The following is a 17,843-nucleotide window of genomic DNA, read 5'->3' on the forward strand; positions in this document are numbered from 1 at the left end:
ATGTTACAAAGTGTCTAGTTCAGTTTTGTTTTAGTATTTTTATCCCTTTGTTGATTAAACCATCCATGATCATATCCAATAAAATCCAATTCATCACAATACTTCTTATGGAAATCAGTGACAATTTGATTGGCAGGAGTTTGGAAAAACAATGTCTGACGATTATCAGCAGAGAATTTAGGCCACTGAATGAGATTGGTTGTATTCTTTCCTTGATTTGGATTACCAAATTTCACAAAGTTAGTGATATACTCAACCATGGATGCTGACAAACGTTCTTCCTCTGGATTGAAATGCATATCTGGCATGAATGTTGTTCCAATTGAGTGGAATACGAATGGTAATTCAGCTCCATGACAAACATGACCAACACAATAGTTATATCTTGGTCCCCAAGCATCAAATGACAAGACATGGTCAAAGATATAGTTATAGATTGGAAGTTGTGGATTTTGTTGTGAAATTTGAGAGAGAATCTTTCTCAATGGACACAAGAAAATGTAATCTGTACCAAGAACTGATGTAATAGGTCTCTTATCACCATCCAATAGTGGTCTATACCAATCTAGAATTCTAACTCCATCCTCAACTCCGAAAATGTCCATAATTAATGCTAAATATTCAACAGTATTGAGCTTGTTGTGAATTCCCATATAAATGAACAAGAGAGCTTCCTCTCTGACGTTTCCAATCATGATTGGCACCTTGTGATACAATCCCTTCTCAATAGCTTTTCATATTTACATTAAAATCACTTTCGAATACAATTCCAACACAAATTAAACCTACCTTCAAAAGTTTGATAAGGAATCAATCCACCCTTTGATACAGTTGGAGCCCACGGTAAGAATGTCTCCAAAGGAATTGATAAATTCTTATAAGTATCCATGAAATATTGTCCCTCAAGAATTTTTTCAATTGACAAATTTTGGAAACATTCAAAATCATTCACCTCACAACCAACTTGTTTAGCAAATGGTTTTCCAAGATTTTCAGTGGCATCATCAATCATTCTCATTGGTAATACCAAGGGATTACTTTCTATAATGACCTTTGAAAAAAGACCCTTACTTGCAGGACTAACTAAATGAGCAGTTGTTGAGCTAGCTCCAGCTGATTGACCTCCAATGGTTACTTGTTTAGGATCACCTCCAAATGCAGCAATATTATTTTGAATCCATTGTAATAATTGCAATTGATCAGTAAATCCATAATTGCCTTCCATTCCTGCTTTTGAGTTGACCAACCATCCCAAAGCTCCCAAACGATAAGAACCAACAATTATAATGATATTTGTCTTGTTTGCAATGTAAGTTCCATCATAGAGTATAACATCAGGTCCACCTTGCTATTTTTTTTCATTGAATATTATTTTACAAAATTAAATAGTTAAATATTTAAATAGTTAAATAGTTTACAAACCTCAAAATGACCACCAGGTAAAAAAACATAAACAGGAACAAGTTGATCCCTGATAGTATCAATCCTAGGAGTAAATAGATCAATAAATAGACAATCTTCACTCTGAGTTGACGGACAAGTTAAGGGAGGTAATTCACATCGTTGCGGGCATGCTAATTGATGATAATATTCGAAAGTTAATAGATTAGTATGACATACCTGGGGTTGGGATTGTGTTATTTGCATAAAAGATTCCATCATGTTTACCAATTGGTTGTGATGGTTGGAATCTCAACTTTCCAATAGGTGGTTTCGAATAACGAATTCCTGTGAAAGCTCTGGCAGTTATTTGATATTCAGGAAATGATGAGATGAAACCCTTGTATTTACCGAGAGGAGATGTTACAATCAATTCATCTTGATCACTACATTTTACTTGTTGATGATTCGAATAAATGATCAATAAGAATCCCAGTAGAATGCACAGTGCAAGATTAGTTTTCATGTATTTTTTTTTTGAGAATGAAGAGTTTGAAATTTCACGAGACATCTTTTTTCATGTCAACGAGAGCGGAGTGAAAATCTTAGCAAGGCCCACAAATCTGAATCAAAGTTTACAACATGAATTCATCCATTTTCATTGCCTCCTTACAACCATTACAATATGACCATTGAATCAAGAATAATCTCCAATCGATTAAAGCATATCAATACTCTATTTTAGGTAATAAAAATTTATTTCTCTCTCCCCAAAATCACTTGAGGAGAATCTTTAAACATCAATAACAGTAATTGCAATTCAGAGGAGGATTCGCATCTATCCTTATAAGCTGTTCGAATTTCAAGGAAAAATTCAAAAATCACTCACTCTCTTAGTCCATAGTAAGAAGAGATAACATCAAGTCAACCAAAAATATTATAACCAAAAAAGTAAAGAATCACTCCTTAAAATTTCCTCCATTCCAATTCATATTTCTACAGAGGAGAGAGGCGCTGCTTAATCGCTTTCTACTACTGTTGCTTGCTGATTGCATGTGTAGAAAGAAGGGATATCTTCTACGAGGGTTGTTTGATAGATTGGATTGGAAGGAGGGCAATGTTTTGGTTTGGAGAGGCAGCTTCTGAATGGTGGATGGTTGATCTTCTTGTTTGGATGAGTGAGAGTTGTCAGAACAAGCAAGAGTGGATGAAGAAACATCTCTTGTCGATGATTGTATCTTGAGACTGTCGTTATCTGTTGATGTAATTTGAGATTGAGCATCAACAGCAACATGTTTTTGGAGTGATTTAAAATTGGTATCCAATGTAACAAGATGAGGGTATGGATGATAGGCGAGTGAATTATTGTTACTCCTTTTCATTTCAAAATGTTGATTCAGGTCTGGAACTAGACTATGATAGACATTTTCAAGGAAGCCAATAATGAGCTGAAAAAGAGAGAAGAGTAATGCAAACATTTTTTTCTGAATGGTATTGTTGCTTTTCAGTTTTTGTGAGGAGACCAAAGAGCTACTTGGGAGGAGACTAGTCTACTACGATTTTGAATGGACATTGGTCTTTAAGGATATAAAAAGAAATAATGGGTAGGGTTTATTTTGGGAAGTAGTTATGATAGTGGATTTATTCTTTAACTTCAAAGCTTGGGTCGATTTTCTTAATTCTATCTCTCAATTCTTTGAGTTCTTCATTCTTGGTCTTGACGATATTCATCATGTTTTGGAATTGAGAAGTTTGATTAACCTTGAGAGTTAATTCATTTTGAGCGGTGGCGATATCCTTCTTCAGATTATCAACAGCCTTTTCAATTTCCTTCTTTTCAGCTTCGCACTTGTCGAGAGATTGTTTGAGGGATTCCAAACTGGCCTTCAAATTGGAATTTTCATCTTGTTGGGCTTTTGATTGGGTAGATAATTGTTCAATACTGCTCTTTAATTCAGCCTTTTCTTGTTCTTCCTTTGGATCGACGGTTCCTTCAACCTTATGCTTCAATCTTGTTAATTCATCTGTGGTCTTGTTCAAAGTATCGGTGATTTCAGTCTTTGCCTTCATCATTTCATTGTATGCCTTTTGAAGGGAGGTTAATTGATCTCTCATTTGATCATTTTCCTTTTTCAATTTGAGAGTATCATCACCACCTGCTGGTTTAAGAGATGGGAGCTTATTTCCGCTTGTTGGAACAGTCTTTGGAAACATGGCAGTTTCAATTTTTGCCATTTCCTTCAATGTTTCTCTATTAATGTATTATTGAAAATTAAATTGTTAATTAGAATTAAATTATATTCAATAAATCCAAATAATAATTATTAAATACCTACTCGTCTTCAATACTTGAAATATCAACTTTGAGTTTAAATCCAGCCTGATCAGCCTCAGAGAAAACTTGTCTTAATAATTCAATGGATGTATGGCTGGCATATTGTGTTTCCGATTTAATTGTAGTCTTGACTACCGTTTCCACTGCGTCAATAATATTCTTAACCTCTAATAAACTATATTGGTTATCCAACAATCTACTATCCTTAATATCTTGAATACCTCTAGAAACTTCCTTGAGGTGCAAGTCAGTCTTGTGATGAGTAAACTTGATGTAACTCTTGACAACTTCCCTATAGTGATCAGAGAGACCGTCCAAAAGAAGAGATTCTTCAATAGCTTCTTGAGAAGACATGTTGTTATACAAAAGAGAGAATGTAAAAGAGTTTTAAAAGGCTTTTTTTTTGTAGTTGAATAATAATTCAGAGACCCCACGGCCATACACAGCTAATACAATGAAACCTCTCCAACCCTCAAACATTTTAATAAATCACTATCATCATCACACATTGAGCAAGTTATTATTGGTGGTGCTTGCTGCTAACATGGAGTGATGCAAGAGATCGAATAATATAATACGGAATGGTTTATTTGCTCATATAGAATTTCAATGCACCTCATGAGCATTACAATGAACATCAATAAATCATCATTCACAATCAATAATTTAATATTAAATTTGCATTGTTCTTATCATAAATTCCATCAAATATCTTTCCACTATCATTGGTGAAGCAATCAGACACAATCTGTAGATACGAATTGGCGCCAAAACATTAAAAGAAAAAATGTCTACAGCTGGCTCTCATCGTTCTCTCAGCGCAATGTCTAAGGAAAGTGCTGTAGGAACCACATCAGGTAGTAATTCAAAGCAATCCTCACAGGCTAATTTAAAACAAAGTAAATCACAACGTTCTATTATATCAGTCAAGACAATTCCATCAATAATATCAACATCAGGGGACAAGACGAATGGAGAAAACGATGAAGGAGAATTGGATAGGACAACATCAATATCAACAGTTGGATTTGAAGATAGCTTGGAAATAATAACGGAAAATGGAGCTACTGCTTTGGACGCCTTATTTACAAAAATAAGAAATTCTATTTATTTGGATTATTCTGAGGAGAGGAATCGAGTTAGATTCAGAAATCAATTCATGAATCATGTCAGAGATGTATATAGAAAAATGATTTTGAAAGAGGATTGTAAAATACCAAGAATTGAAAAATTAGAGGAGGAAGGTAATTGGTCAGGAGGTGCAGCTCTGGAAATTAAAAGCACACTGTTTGCTGACATTGAATATAACCTTACGAGAGAAATTGAAAGTAATAAGCTATTGAGGGATCCTAAACCAGTAGAGTAAGTAGCTGGGTTTTTATTGTAATTAATGACAACTGAATTAGAGATATAATGTTAATGATTGCAAACAAAATGTCACGGGATTATACACTAGATATGATCTCCTCTAAATATCTGAGAGAAGTTGACTTGTCATCATCCAAGATACAAAGCATAGACTCTGACTTTACTAAAATATGTACAAATTTAGAGATTCTGGGATTGTCTTTCAACAAGCTTAATTCTATCACAAGACTCCCAGCCAATATTTTTGGAGTAAATGCCTACTCGAACATAATAACTAAAAGCATACCACTTGCATCTTTTGGAAATTTAATACACCTTGGATTGGGATATAATAGGCTCACCGACTTGTCGTTCTTGAATGAGTGCGAACAGTTGGCTTCCCTGGATGTGAGCTTTAATGACCTTGATAACTTAGAAAGTACTATTGGAATACTATCAAAATTACCCAAACTAATGTCGTTAAATATGCAAGGAAACTGCTTCTGCATGTTTGACAGTTACAGAGGCGCTGTGCTAACAAATGTGCCTCAAATCAAATTATTGGATAATGATGAACTCAATGAAGATCAAAGAAGGCGATATATGGAGTTATTTAAAGGGTTCGAAGGAGAAAAGAGTAAGTTTTTGAAATCGATCAATGATGTTTACTCTTATTAGAATCAAAGATTATTGTCACATTATCACCACTTGTTGGGTTGAATTTTGATGAGGAAATCAAATTTGTTGAGGATGAAAATTCAGCCAATGTTGATAAGAACGGAAAAAAGACTCCTGTTAAGAGAGCTCCTTCTGCAAAGAAGAAGGCTACCAATTCAAAGAAACCTGCTGAAATCACATTCATCAAGTGTGTGTATTATGTAGTGAAATTCTTATGGCCTGAAGATCCTGAACAAGATTTTAAAAAGACAATTGAATCCAATCCAATTTACTTACCAGACCCTGATCCAAAATCAAACTCAAGACTAGTTAATTTAGATTTTAAAGATTTATTCGAGTTTCAAATAACTGAAAAGTCAATCGGTGTTAAGCATCATTTAGAAAGTAGGTTCCTCTTTCCTTGATTTTTTAATATTTACTCATTATTTTAGAGCCAGTGAGCTTTTATGTAGAGCGAATTGTTTCCAACATTCAAGAGGACGATGAAACAAATAGAACTGAATTTTCGAGAGATTTACTTGGAATTTTAATTGCAAAATTTGATTTACTTTGGGAAAGAGGATTCACATTACCAGATCCAATACCGGATGAAGATGAATCATCCAAGACTGGAGATGAATTAAAAGCTCTCATGAAAAATCAATGGGAGCAAAAGAACAAACTTCAAAATGACATTTCAACAGAATCTCAATCCAACCTTTCTCTTGGTGTGTCAATAACTCTGCCAAGTGAAATATGGGATAATTATGAAAAGGATTGGAAGGATCCAAAAAAGAGAAAGCAAGCCAGAGCCAATACTCTTAAAGCAAATCAACAAAAAAGACCAACCTCCAACACACCAAAGAAATAAATCCATTCTCTCTCTTTTTCAATTATTTCAAATAATAAAAAAATGGTAAGTGCAATCAGCAAACAACTTGTCCAAATCATCACAGTCCAAAAAACTTTCGGAACAAGATATCAATATTTACAGATTAATGTTTGAAAAGATTGATTCAGATAAATCAGGAACCATTGATCGTACCGAGTTATTTTCAATGATGAAGGAATTGACTGAAGGAAAGATTTCCGAAACTGATGTTGATGCCATGATGAAGGGTAAGTTGTATTCTTCGTTAAATATGAAAATAATATTATAAATTAATTGATTTTTAAAGATGCTGATGTTGATCAAGATGGGCGAATTGATTTTGAAGAATTTGTCAAGCAAATGGAAAAGTTCTAAATAAAGTTGATGTGTTAGGATTTGCTGAATCCTTCTCTGAACATAATTGACCGATCAAAAATGAAGTGGTTGGAATTTAATAAATTTATTGATTTTTTCATAGTTGATTTTGGTTCTGCTGAATTGATTGGCGCAACAGAATTAGACGGAGCAAGATAATCCTAACAAATCAAGTGAAATGATTCAAATAATAATTTCCAGAAAATCACAATGATCACATCTCAAGGAAACAAATTCCATTCCAGCTCTTTTTTCTACCACCACCTCAGGTGCTAATTTAAAACAATTGTTTTGGTCAATTCTACCACAAATTACTTACTTTTATCACATTCCTTTCCATGATCTCCATAACAATCAATCAATTGTTGTGATATGTATTTTATTGACAATCCATTTGACTATATATTGTGAAAGTATGTTAGAAATTTAAATTCAAAAAAACACAAACAGAAGTAGGAACCCGAAGACCACATTTACAAAAGAGTGAATGTTTGGTTTCGAGTAAATGATTCTTCTTACACAAAGGACATAAATATACGGACTTTTCATAGTAATCTATTAATTGTTGTAAATCTTCAGCTTCCAAAGCTTCTTCCTCTTCAAATTGTTTTAAATGATTTTCCTCTTCCTCTCTCCATTCATTTTCAATTTCATTTCCTATCTGTACAAGTAAATCAAAATATTCATCATCGGACATGGATCCCTTCTCCTCTGCAAATATTCTTTCCATTTCTGTTTTACAAGCTTGAATATATTCATCATGGAGAGCCAAATTTTCATCATTAGAATTTGAAAAGGGATCCCGAATCATATTTTGTAATTGTCTTCTCTTTTCCTTTACATTTTCGATGGCTCTCTTCTTGATGATATTTTTATATTCGGTCTTTTTAACCTTGATCGATGCTTCTCTGGAGAGATGATGATTTCCATTGTCTTGATAATTAAACATTTTTTTTTAATTTTATTGAATTTCTTGTTGTTTTTGAAATTCCAATATTTGGCGGAATTGACAAATATAAGATTCATCCAGAGTTTTTAACAATCTTCCTCACCATCTCTTAGGACTTGGAATGAACAATTTATATATATATGGATGCCTATTGTTATTCGGTTTATATATGTCTTAATCAGTACAATATTGCCACACATACAAATAAGTCAAAGACACTTGGTTTTTTTGGACTCGGTCGCTGTAAAAAACATTGTTTGGTTACATAGATACTTATTTACTTCTTCCTCTTTACAAAGCTTACGGTTAGGTCGTTTTCAGTTGCCAATTGTTTTGGAGTTTGTGAGGTTTTATCCTTTATCTTTTCACTTGCTCCTGATTGATACAAGAATCCACACAATCTCTCGGCAGTATTCTTTTCTTTCAGTCTGCAGGCGCAGTGGAGTGGTGTTTCACCCTTATCATTTTGTACATTCATACTGTCCTTACTGAGGAGAGTTAAGAGTAAATTAACAGTCTTGATGTTTGCATTTTGTACTGCCAAGTGGAGTGGTGTGTTACCAGTAGCGTCTTGTTCCTTCATCAATGCTGCACATTGGGTTGGATTCAAAAATGCAAGTCTGTTAATGAGTGGATCGGTTCCTGTAACAGCTGCTTGATGGAGAATGTTTTGTTTCTTATCATCTCTTGAAGCAGGACCAAATACAACAGCTGGATTCGTATTTGTGAGAATATATTCTACAATGTTAATGTGTCCACTTGCTGCTGCTCTCATAATTGGTGTTCTACCAAACTTGTCCTTAGAGTTTATCAAAACCTTATTACCTGTTTGAGATGAAGCCATTCCTCCCGATGAATTAACTTCAGCAGATTCACTAACTAAAAATTTGACTGAATTCAATCGTCCAGCTTCGCAAGCCATGTGTAAAATTGTTGAACCGTCAGTTGTCTTGAAATTGTAATCTCCTTCAAATTGTCCACACATTACTTGGGCAGCTTTGAAACCATGTTGAGCACTTTGCAAATCTCCAATTTCCTCATCAATAAATGCCTTATTGAAAAGCAATTGCAAAGGACTCTTTCCAAACTTATCTCTAATGTTAATCTTTGATTTGAGTTGACAAAGAATTGAAATAGCATCGTAACCTCTATGATTACAAGCATAGTGGAGCGGTGTCGATTCAGATTCATCTGGAGCCATTATGTTACACTTGTATTTTGAGACGAGTAAAAAGATTAATGATGATCTGTTATATTTTGCACATTGATGGAGAAGGAATGATCTTGGTTTCTCCTTATCTCTTAATTTACGTACTTCTTTATCTGTCCAAGAGAAGAATTCTTTCATTTCCTCATTACCTTCCTCCTTCAGTTTGGCACACATTTCAAGATATTGAGTAATGAACTCGTCAAACATGTCAGAACAAGTGTGGTCATCATAACCATCAATATTTTTAACAAACTTTCTCAAGACATAGTGATATAACATTGAAGGTTTGATTTGAGTCATATCAGAAACGTCTTCGAAAGGTTCAGTTTCGGTTTCATCCTCTGCAGTTTCTACAACATCAACTACAGCATCAACAAGAGCATCCAATCCAGGTGTTGTTGGAGTACTACATTCATCCAAATTGCTCAACTATTATATATCATATGCAAATTCAATTAAATTCAATCATCATTACCGTTAATTAATTAAACAATAACAATAAACTTACTGATGGATTTGAAGGAATTGGAGGTAATGGTCTTTGTTGATAGGATAATGATTGGGGAGATTCACTACCTGCCAAAGCCGATGATGATGAATTACTAGATGAAGACAATGGAGTTTCCTCTTCTGTAGCAAAAACAGGTTCAGAATCTTCATAACCTTCATATTTCTCTTGATTTTCCAATGCAAAATCTGTCATTGAATGATTTCTTTGGAAAGGTAAAGTTGGTGTTGAATGACTACTCTCTAACGCTGTAGGTACTGTTGGACTTTCTCCAGTTGAAGATGAATCATCTGAATATCTATTCGAATTATGTGGATTTGGAAGAGAGGCACGAACACCAGGATTATTCAAACCAGAAGAACTTGTACTCGATGAGGTTGATGGTTTTGTAGCAGTGCCAGAAGTTACCTTTTTCTTCTTTGGTTTTCCATTCATAAATGTTTGTTTAAATAAATTCCATGATGAAGTTGTTGTTGAAGTTGGATAATAATTAGGATCGTTATATCTCGACATTTTGTTCTAGTCAAATAGAGAGTGAGTAGGTCAAGAGAGAGAGTGGAAATTCGGAAGTGATATATGACTCAATCACAAGCAGAGAGTGTTGTGGTTGGTGGTAGTTTAAATTGTACAAGCCTTGATTGGTTTTATAAAAATACAAAAGAGTTTTTTCAATAGACAGAGAATTTGATATGTGCTACTACTACTATTGAGTTGTAAAGTATACTGGCACTTGTCAAAATAGTGTTGAGTCTTTTTTTCTAGTTCGTGGGCTGGATAATGAGCTGCTGCTGAACCTCGAAACAACATCAACACAAACATTCGCATCACAAATAGGTGGGTTTCACTTCGATGGACGTTTGGTGTCTAAAAAGATCTTTGATGGGAAAGCGTTCACATTTTAAGAAGAACGTATCAAGCCTTATGATGGGTTATTGAGAGGACGTTTGTCAGATTAAGCAGTAGGTTTCGTTTGTGTGCAACAACAAGTGAAATCATTGCCTTTTGCTAATCAGCATGAAACTGTTAAACGAAAGAAGAGGCAATTACATTGTGTTGTATGTTGCAGTTTTACTTTCAGTTTGGTGAAGAGGGGTTGTGTATTGTAGCCTTTGATATTTACTTTGTCTTTGCATTCTTCGTTATTCGACCACTCTCTTCGTTTCCTTTCAAATGTAAAAAATCGCAAAGTGCATTTGCTATTCCAACTCATCAGACAACCGATAAATATTCATTCAACATTTTATCATCATCAAGTTTGTGTTAATTTACAGTTATACAAATATGTTTGTTTTAATTCCATATTGCAAGCTGCATTTTCAACTAATAAGAAGACACAAAAAGCACAGAAAAATTGAGAGAATTGGCCGAGGTTGTGTTTTGGGCGTTTTTTAATGATGATCTGATTGCTTAGCAACTAGGTGTGAACACGCTCAGCGTGGAATGAAAAAAGTGAACGAAAATTTCGCTTAGTCACAATAGGTTGGCTCATGAGCCAAATTTATATTTATAGGACAAAGGTTCTACATCCTTATTTAAACAATAACACTTGTTGTTAAGGAGAAGAATCCCCCATGTAAGGTCGTGTATCTAACCACCGCCATATTTGATATTGCTGGTTTTTTATGATGCATTGTCCCTTAACAGCGCAGTGGGAAGGGTGTGCTTGCCAACTTTAAACCAGCCTTAAAAAACAACTCGAAAACAAACTTTCATCTCATAATAACAACAACCTTCTAGAATAGTGCCATGAATTCTAGAAACATCTACAGCAACAATGCAGGGTCGGTTGTTGGCTCAGATAGTTCTCAAGAATCACACAATACTTCCAGCACAAATTCTTCATCATTTCAACACAAAATACGAGTGGAAGTCTTTAACTTTTTCTTTGCCTCACAGAATGTATCTAAAAAGCAAGGAGGTAAACGATTTTTTGCAATCCTATTATTGTACATACTAATTTATTGGAGTTATATATGGCTTCCTGTATTAAGCCCACAAGATTTTCACTTTGGTGCTTGGGGTTCATGGATATTTTCAGTATTTAACTATACAACAAGTTTATCAATGGATTTACTTCCGTATGAAGGAGCAATTGCTGTGGCTAGTATAACCATGACTTTTATTGCAATAACCGTTTGTATTACTATTATTACTCTGTGGGCTGTAAAGTCTACTTCTCAATACATTAAGAAGATTCAAATGATTCTTCACATCAATGCCTACTTAATAATAGTACTCTCTGCTCCTATAATATTTATTTTGACTAGTTTTGTGGATTGTGATTATGGATACAACCCAAGAGAATCATTGATAAATTTTGTATCTCACCATGCTAATGGTACTTCAATAAGTTCAACAGCAACTCTCACACCCATGCTCAACAGATTTACAAGCATGGAATGTTATTCAACAAATAACATCATCTTGATGGCTGTCACCCTCTCATTCATTGCCTTATATTTTGTATTGTGTGTATTGGCCAACTTTTTGGTACCAAATTCACATCCATTAAGCTTTGCCCCAATGATAACGGAGGGTTACATCTTTCCTATTGGTATGAGTTTGGGAAATTGCATTGGAATTTTGGTACATTTCCTCATACCAGCAGAGTATGCTTTTGTGAGGTCTATTGTACATTTAGTATATGGCATGTGCATGCTTGTTGTTATTATGAAGAGTTTGCCAATGTATAGAAGATATGAAAACACAATTGTATGTGGAGTGGTATGCGCAAGATTTGGCACATCAATAGGAAGTATCATTTCCTTTTTTGTAAATGCATCGAACACTGCTGAAATTGGTATTGGAATGTGGGCTTTAACAACAGGACTGGCTGTTGGATTGGGTTTAGTGGGAGCTGTATCTATGGATATTTATACTCGTTACGTAATTTACTTTATCAAAACTAGATATATCTTATCAGTAAGATCATCTGATAGATCACTTGAAAAGGAAGCAACAAATATTTATTTCAAATTGGAAGAGGATGGAACCATGTACAAAATGATGTTATATATGAGATTTGTTTTAATGAGATATGCTAGAACAAAGACAGAGGAATTAGAAGACAAGTACGACTTGGTTGCATTGATTTCATTCATTAGAGGAATAAGCTCTCAAAAGTGCTTCAGCGATATTGAACTGTTATCTATGGCTGGAACACTTGTTGGTTATCTGATGGTTGATGAAATGCACTCTTCATATTTTGCTCAAGCTTTGCTAAAGAGGGCTCTTAAACAGCGACCAGATGTCTATAAAAGATTCCTCATTCATCAAAGATTAAGGGAAGTAGAATTAACAGGTGCTGATGATGTTAAGGGAAGTAGAACCGTGCTTGAGTTGAAATCTATAATGCTCAATATTCAAAAATATATTACTGAACTCACTTCGTTACATCGTCACTTCTGGAAGGAATTGATGCAGGAAATTGTGAACTATGAAAAGGCAGAAAATATAGTTGCAAGATGCTCTGTTATCAACCATGAATTAGATTCCATGTTCGACAACATTTTATCACTGTACTATAATGACAAAACTGTACTGAGAACTTATGCCAGCTATTTAGAAAATTTCAAATTCAACAAAGAGCTTGCCAATGAATATTACACAGAAGCATCAAGTTTGGAAGAAGAAGAATCAAGGATTCCTCTCGCTCAAAAAGGTAATAGAAGGACAAAGAACAAGGTATTCCCAGATGTTCAGGAAAGTGTGGACATATCTAAAAAGCTAGGCCCAAAAGGTTTGGCCGTTGGTAGAAGTGTTGCATTTGAAAATTTGGAAACAGCAAGTTACTTGTCTAGCAATATGGATTTTAATGGGGTTGAGAATGCTAATGCTGATACAAAGAGAGAAATTGGGTTTAGAAATGCCCTTTCTCTTCCTGATTCACACACCATTCACATTATTACTTTCGTTTTCTTTATTGTATTTGCTTTCATATTATTAGTTGTTGGTTTGGTTATTGGCTTACAATTCTCCAAAGGTGTAACAATGAATGTTGTTAATGTAATTGAAGCTTGCTCTCCAATATGCGCCTTGAGCAATGTTTTACAATCTGTTCGAGCATTCCAAATGCATTCAATGTTCAACTCTACCCTTGGCTCTTCCAATATTCCATTAACTTTAACATCAGAGTCCTACATTGATTTGGCAAATACTAAGATTTTAGTTTCCAAATTCAAAGATATTCTTGTAAATCTGCAACAAAAAGCCTACAATGCCAAGTTCGATGGAACTGTTTATTCAAATTATCATGAGGTTTACAGTGAAATTTACATGCCAAACATTGGTGATGATTCAAAATTTTATAACCACACTACAAAGATCAATGTGACAGTGACAGATGTAACCAATACCCTTATTAAGATTTCTGATCAAATTATCAATTCAAAGGAAAATGATATAACTAAAACACTGAACAGTTATGGATTCATGTTCCTTTACATCAATCATGAATCAATTACAGACATATATGACAAATTTTGTAATATCTTTACTGATTCTGCCAAGACTGAGGCCCTAGCAATCAACAATATCTTCACGATATATATTTCTGTGTCTCTGGCCACGTTTATATTGTGTGGAGCACTTTACATGATATTCTCAAGAAAGGAATTGACAGTTGTTAGGGAGCAAATCAAACTCATTCAACATAATGTTTCCAAGAATGAAATTGGTAAATTATTCCATGATTTGGGTAAAAAAGTTGGTGACGAGGTTTCAATTCACATATCTAGAAATTCTCTATTCAAACCAAAGAATGCATTCTTGATCGTTTCTGCCTTTTTAATTATTATTGTTTCAGTGAGTTGTGGAATTTACCTTGACCAAACTTTGGGTAATTCAACATACAGTTTTGAATCATACATTACAATGGAGGATGGTTTCGATACAATGACTCACTTGCAGTATGTTTCCTTTATTGGAACAGAGTATTTTTCACATGTAACAACAAGTATTGTCGGTTCTGAAACGTTACAGCTACTTGATGATGATGAAGTAGAAGCAATGGAGGACAAATTGTCTTATCTTACAAAGCAATTGAGATATTTTTGGAATCTGTGTATGTATGGTTCTTCAGTTAAGGCATATGAAACTCTTGTGGTTGGTATGTTCCCAGAGACTGATCAAATGATTAGAGGTTCTGTGAATTGTACTGTTGAAAAGTTGTCTGAAACCTATATTGCTGGAGGTAACAATTCCACAACATGTGAAATGGGCATTGACTATATGGTACAAGATACCATTCTAATGATTTACAAAATGGTTCAAGATTTGGAAGGTGTTCATCATTCCAAGGGTAAAACATCAATATCCACTCTGATTGATTTATTGAATGATTATTTTAAAATCAATTATATGACCAAGACCATTTCCTTAAAGTTAATTGAATTTTCCAACATTTTTGCTGTCAAGTCATCAACTCCTCTATTGAACAACATGATTGGTCTGGCAGTGGTTGGATTTGCAAGTAACATAATTTGTGCCATATTAATGTTCCTCTTGTTGAATAATCATAGAAGAAGTGCATTTGCAATGAGAGGTTTATTCAACTATCTTTCCATTGATACATTGGAGAATAATGAGAAATTGAGAAACTATGCTCTATACCATACTCTTGGAGACAATGTACTTTCTAAGCTCAAGACAAAGAAACAAACTCAAAACGGAGAAGATGCTAAAGTCAGATCCATTTTGAATGCTGCTGTTGATGGTGTTGTACTTTGCTCTAGCTCTGCAAGTATTGATATTTTCAATCCAGCAGCTCAGAGAATGTTTGGTAATCAACAAGAAGATGTTATTGGCAAATACATTTTCACTCTATTTGCACCACAGCATCATGGAGAAATTAGAAAATCAATTGAGGGAATGAAACATACTGTATCAGCCAATGATTCAAAGGGAGAAACCTTTGAAATTGAATGTATAAGAAAGAATAATACTACATTCCCAGCTACGGTCAATATTTTCGTAACAATTTTCGACAAGAAACCAATCATTACTTGTTTTATCAAGGATATTACTTCAGAGAAGAAGGTATGTATTTAATCAAGTAGTTATTTTAATTTACTTTTTACAATAATAGCACAATTCATTACTTGCTGAGGAAAAGAAGAATTCAGAGACCTTATTGTTGAATATTTTGCCTGGAGCTGTTGCTTCGAAACTTAAATCTGGAGCATCTCTTATTGCAGAAAGATTCCCAGATGTAACTTGTTTCTTCTCAGACATGGTTGGATTTACATCACTCTCTTCCAAGTTGACTCCCAATGATCTAGTCCAAATGCTTAATAGTATTGTTATGGGATTTGATGATTTGATGGATAAATATCACTTGGAAAAGATTAAGACTATTGGTGATGCTTACTTTGCAGCAGGTGGTTTGCATGATTTGAATGCTCAATCTGATCACCCGGAAAGAGTTTTGAGATTTGCTATTGATACCTTCTCTGTCATTAGAGCCTACAATTCTGAGCATAGAAAGGGAAGAGTAAATGAACAAATCAATATTAGAATTGGTATAAATACTGGACCAGTTGTAGCAGGTGTTATTGGTCGTAAGAAGTTTGCCTACGATTTATGGGGTGATTCAATTAATACAGCCTCAAGAATGGAATCTAACAGCAAGCCTGGAAGAATTCAAATTTCACGTTCGACCTATGAGAGAGTTCACGATTTGGGATTCACCTTTGAAGAAAGAAAGATTGAAGTGAAAGGAAAAGGTTTAACTCAAACTTACTTACTAGATGCCAAACATCATCAATCTGCTGTACTAACAGAGGAGGAGCTTACTGTAACTATAACAACCAATCAAGATCACTATCAAGATGCTGATATTGAGCTAGAAGAAAATGAGGAGAGTTACCTCGAATTGGAAAAAACACATTTAGAAAAACCAAGTTTGCCTGTTGGTCAATCAATGACATTTGGAAGTGTCAGTGAAATGAGTGATGAGCCTAATCCAAAAACTATTCCAACGATTCCAACAATCACAACAACAGAATTTGAATAAATATTAGGTTTATCTTCTTCTTGTATTTGCATTGGTAGGAGCAGTATTTGGTTGACGAGGAAGTTGAGGTGGTGTTGGAGTAGGTCCTACAACCTCTTCTTCTTCCTCTGATTCATCATCAACACCATGCATGTTTCTAAATTCTGTATGAGTTGCCTTGTCGACTGTTGAACCAGTCACTTCCGTCAAAAAGTTCAGTATTTGATCCATATCTAACAACTCCTTTCTTAGCCTAGATCCATGTTGATAAATGTACAAGGGAGTTGCACTTTCCTTTGTTTTCATACCTAGTTCATCCTTATTCTTTTCAATATAAAATTGTTTTTCAAATTGTTGGATAAGTTTTTCAGGTAATCCAAACACAGAGTGATAATGTCCTTTTTCAATTCCAAGTTTTAACAGTAATTTCCACATTTCCTCTTCATCCAAACGATTCTTTCTTATTTGAATAAGACAGACAATTACCATCAATAATCCTATTTGTGACTGTTCAAGTCCCTCCAAACTAAATTCACGTCTCTTACGTTGAATACTGTTCGAACTTGCTTGTTTCTTTTCCTTTTTAGACAGGTCTAATAGTGGCAAACCATCAAGGTCTGCTGGTAATAATCGAAGAATATATATTCCTGAAGACTTTTTCTTTTGTTTTTGAGTTTGTGTAGCTTGGGTTGACTTGGTGTTAACATCAGCATTTGTGTCATGCCTATCTATTTCAACTAATTCAAATCCAAATATTTTGATGAATCTTTGTGAGGCTTTTCCGAGTAAATTATCGAGCAACCCCTTTCTCCCCTTGTATTTTTCACCAAGAACCGTTGCATTCAAATCTTCTTTTTTAATTGGTAATTTGTTTGCATCTTTGAACAAACAAAATCTCATCAGACTTCCAATTAAATGTTCCTCTTCCTGTTCTAATAAATTAAAATTGGGAGGCTCTTGTGTTGCTTTTGGTTTTTTAGCTCGTGGATTACTTTGTGTGGTTTTTCTCTTCCTATTATTTGATGGTACAACTTCAGCCTCTTCTTCCGAGTCATATGAATCATCTTCCTGTTGTTGTGACGCAAAACGTTGTGATGATTGCGATTGTGATGGTGGTATTACTTTTCTCTTAGGTGCCTACAATACATTGATCATCATTCCAAATAACAAATCATCAAAAAATTCGTATGTGAGTTTGCAAATTAATTTGAAAACGTTTT

The 17,843-nt window shown here is 34.4% G+C and overlaps 7 protein-coding genes across 7 annotated transcripts; 2 read left to right on the plus strand and 5 right to left on the minus strand.

The window, feature by feature from the left end:
- Positions 1 to 14: 14 nt before the first annotated feature.
- On the minus strand, positions 15 to 1,647 carry NAEGRDRAFT_30355 (uncharacterized protein; the record flags this gene model as incomplete). Its single annotated transcript, XM_002682033.1, has 3 exons — positions 15 to 730; positions 790 to 1,348; positions 1,423 to 1,647. 3 exons carry the CDS (start codon positions 1,645 to 1,647, stop codon positions 15 to 17), a joined length of 1,500 nt encoding a protein of 499 aa, XP_002682079.1.
- A 692-nt stretch (positions 1,648 to 2,339) lies between these two features.
- NAEGRDRAFT_62626 (uncharacterized protein) lies at positions 2,340 to 2,858 on the minus strand (the record flags this gene model as incomplete). The annotated part of the gene is made up of 1 exon (XM_002682034.1): positions 2,340 to 2,858. The coding sequence occupies one exon, from the start codon at positions 2,856 to 2,858 to the stop codon at positions 2,340 to 2,342; it is 519 nt and encodes a 172-aa protein (XP_002682080.1).
- Positions 2,859 to 3,002: 144 nt separating this feature from the next.
- Positions 3,003 to 4,069, minus strand: NAEGRDRAFT_56805 (uncharacterized protein; the record flags this gene model as incomplete). Its single annotated transcript, XM_002682035.1, has 2 exons — positions 3,003 to 3,631; positions 3,717 to 4,069. The coding sequence occupies 2 exons, from the start codon at positions 4,067 to 4,069 to the stop codon at positions 3,022 to 3,024; spliced, it is 963 nt and encodes a 320-aa protein (XP_002682081.1). The 3' UTR covers positions 3,003 to 3,021.
- Positions 4,070 to 4,502: 433 nt separating this feature from the next.
- On the plus strand, positions 4,503 to 6,590 carry NAEGRDRAFT_45922 (uncharacterized protein; the record flags this gene model as incomplete). The annotated part of the gene is made up of 3 exons (XM_002681883.1): positions 4,503 to 5,077; positions 5,311 to 5,699; positions 6,172 to 6,590. The coding sequence occupies 3 exons, from the start codon at positions 4,503 to 4,505 to the stop codon at positions 6,588 to 6,590; spliced, it is 1,383 nt and encodes a 460-aa protein (XP_002681929.1).
- Positions 6,591 to 7,022: 432 nt separating this feature from the next.
- Positions 7,023 to 7,914, minus strand: NAEGRDRAFT_78154 (uncharacterized protein; the record flags this gene model as incomplete). Its single annotated transcript, XM_002682036.1, has 1 exon — positions 7,023 to 7,914. One exon carries the CDS (start codon positions 7,912 to 7,914, stop codon positions 7,384 to 7,386), a length of 531 nt encoding a protein of 176 aa, XP_002682082.1. The 3' UTR covers positions 7,023 to 7,383.
- Positions 7,915 to 8,191: 277 nt separating this feature from the next.
- On the minus strand, positions 8,192 to 10,145 carry NAEGRDRAFT_62630 (uncharacterized protein; the record flags this gene model as incomplete). Its single annotated transcript, XM_002682037.1, has 3 exons — positions 8,192 to 8,289; positions 8,920 to 9,553; positions 9,633 to 10,145. 3 exons carry the CDS (start codon positions 10,143 to 10,145, stop codon positions 8,192 to 8,194), a joined length of 1,245 nt encoding a protein of 414 aa, XP_002682083.1.
- Positions 10,146 to 11,378: 1,233 nt separating this feature from the next.
- Positions 11,379 to 16,644, plus strand: NAEGRDRAFT_62631 (uncharacterized protein; the record flags this gene model as incomplete). The annotated part of the gene is made up of 2 exons (XM_002681884.1): positions 11,379 to 15,668; positions 15,718 to 16,644. 2 exons carry the CDS (start codon positions 11,379 to 11,381, stop codon positions 16,642 to 16,644), a joined length of 5,217 nt encoding a protein of 1,738 aa, XP_002681930.1.
- Between the last annotated feature and the right edge of the window lie 1,199 nt (positions 16,645 to 17,843).

Source organism: Naegleria gruberi (genome assembly GCF_000004985.1).
Source record: "Naegleria gruberi genomic scaffold NAEGRscaffold_4, whole genome shotgun sequence".
NCBI classification, from domain to species: domain Eukaryota; phylum Heterolobosea; class Eutetramitea; order Acrasida; family Naegleriidae; genus Naegleria; species Naegleria gruberi.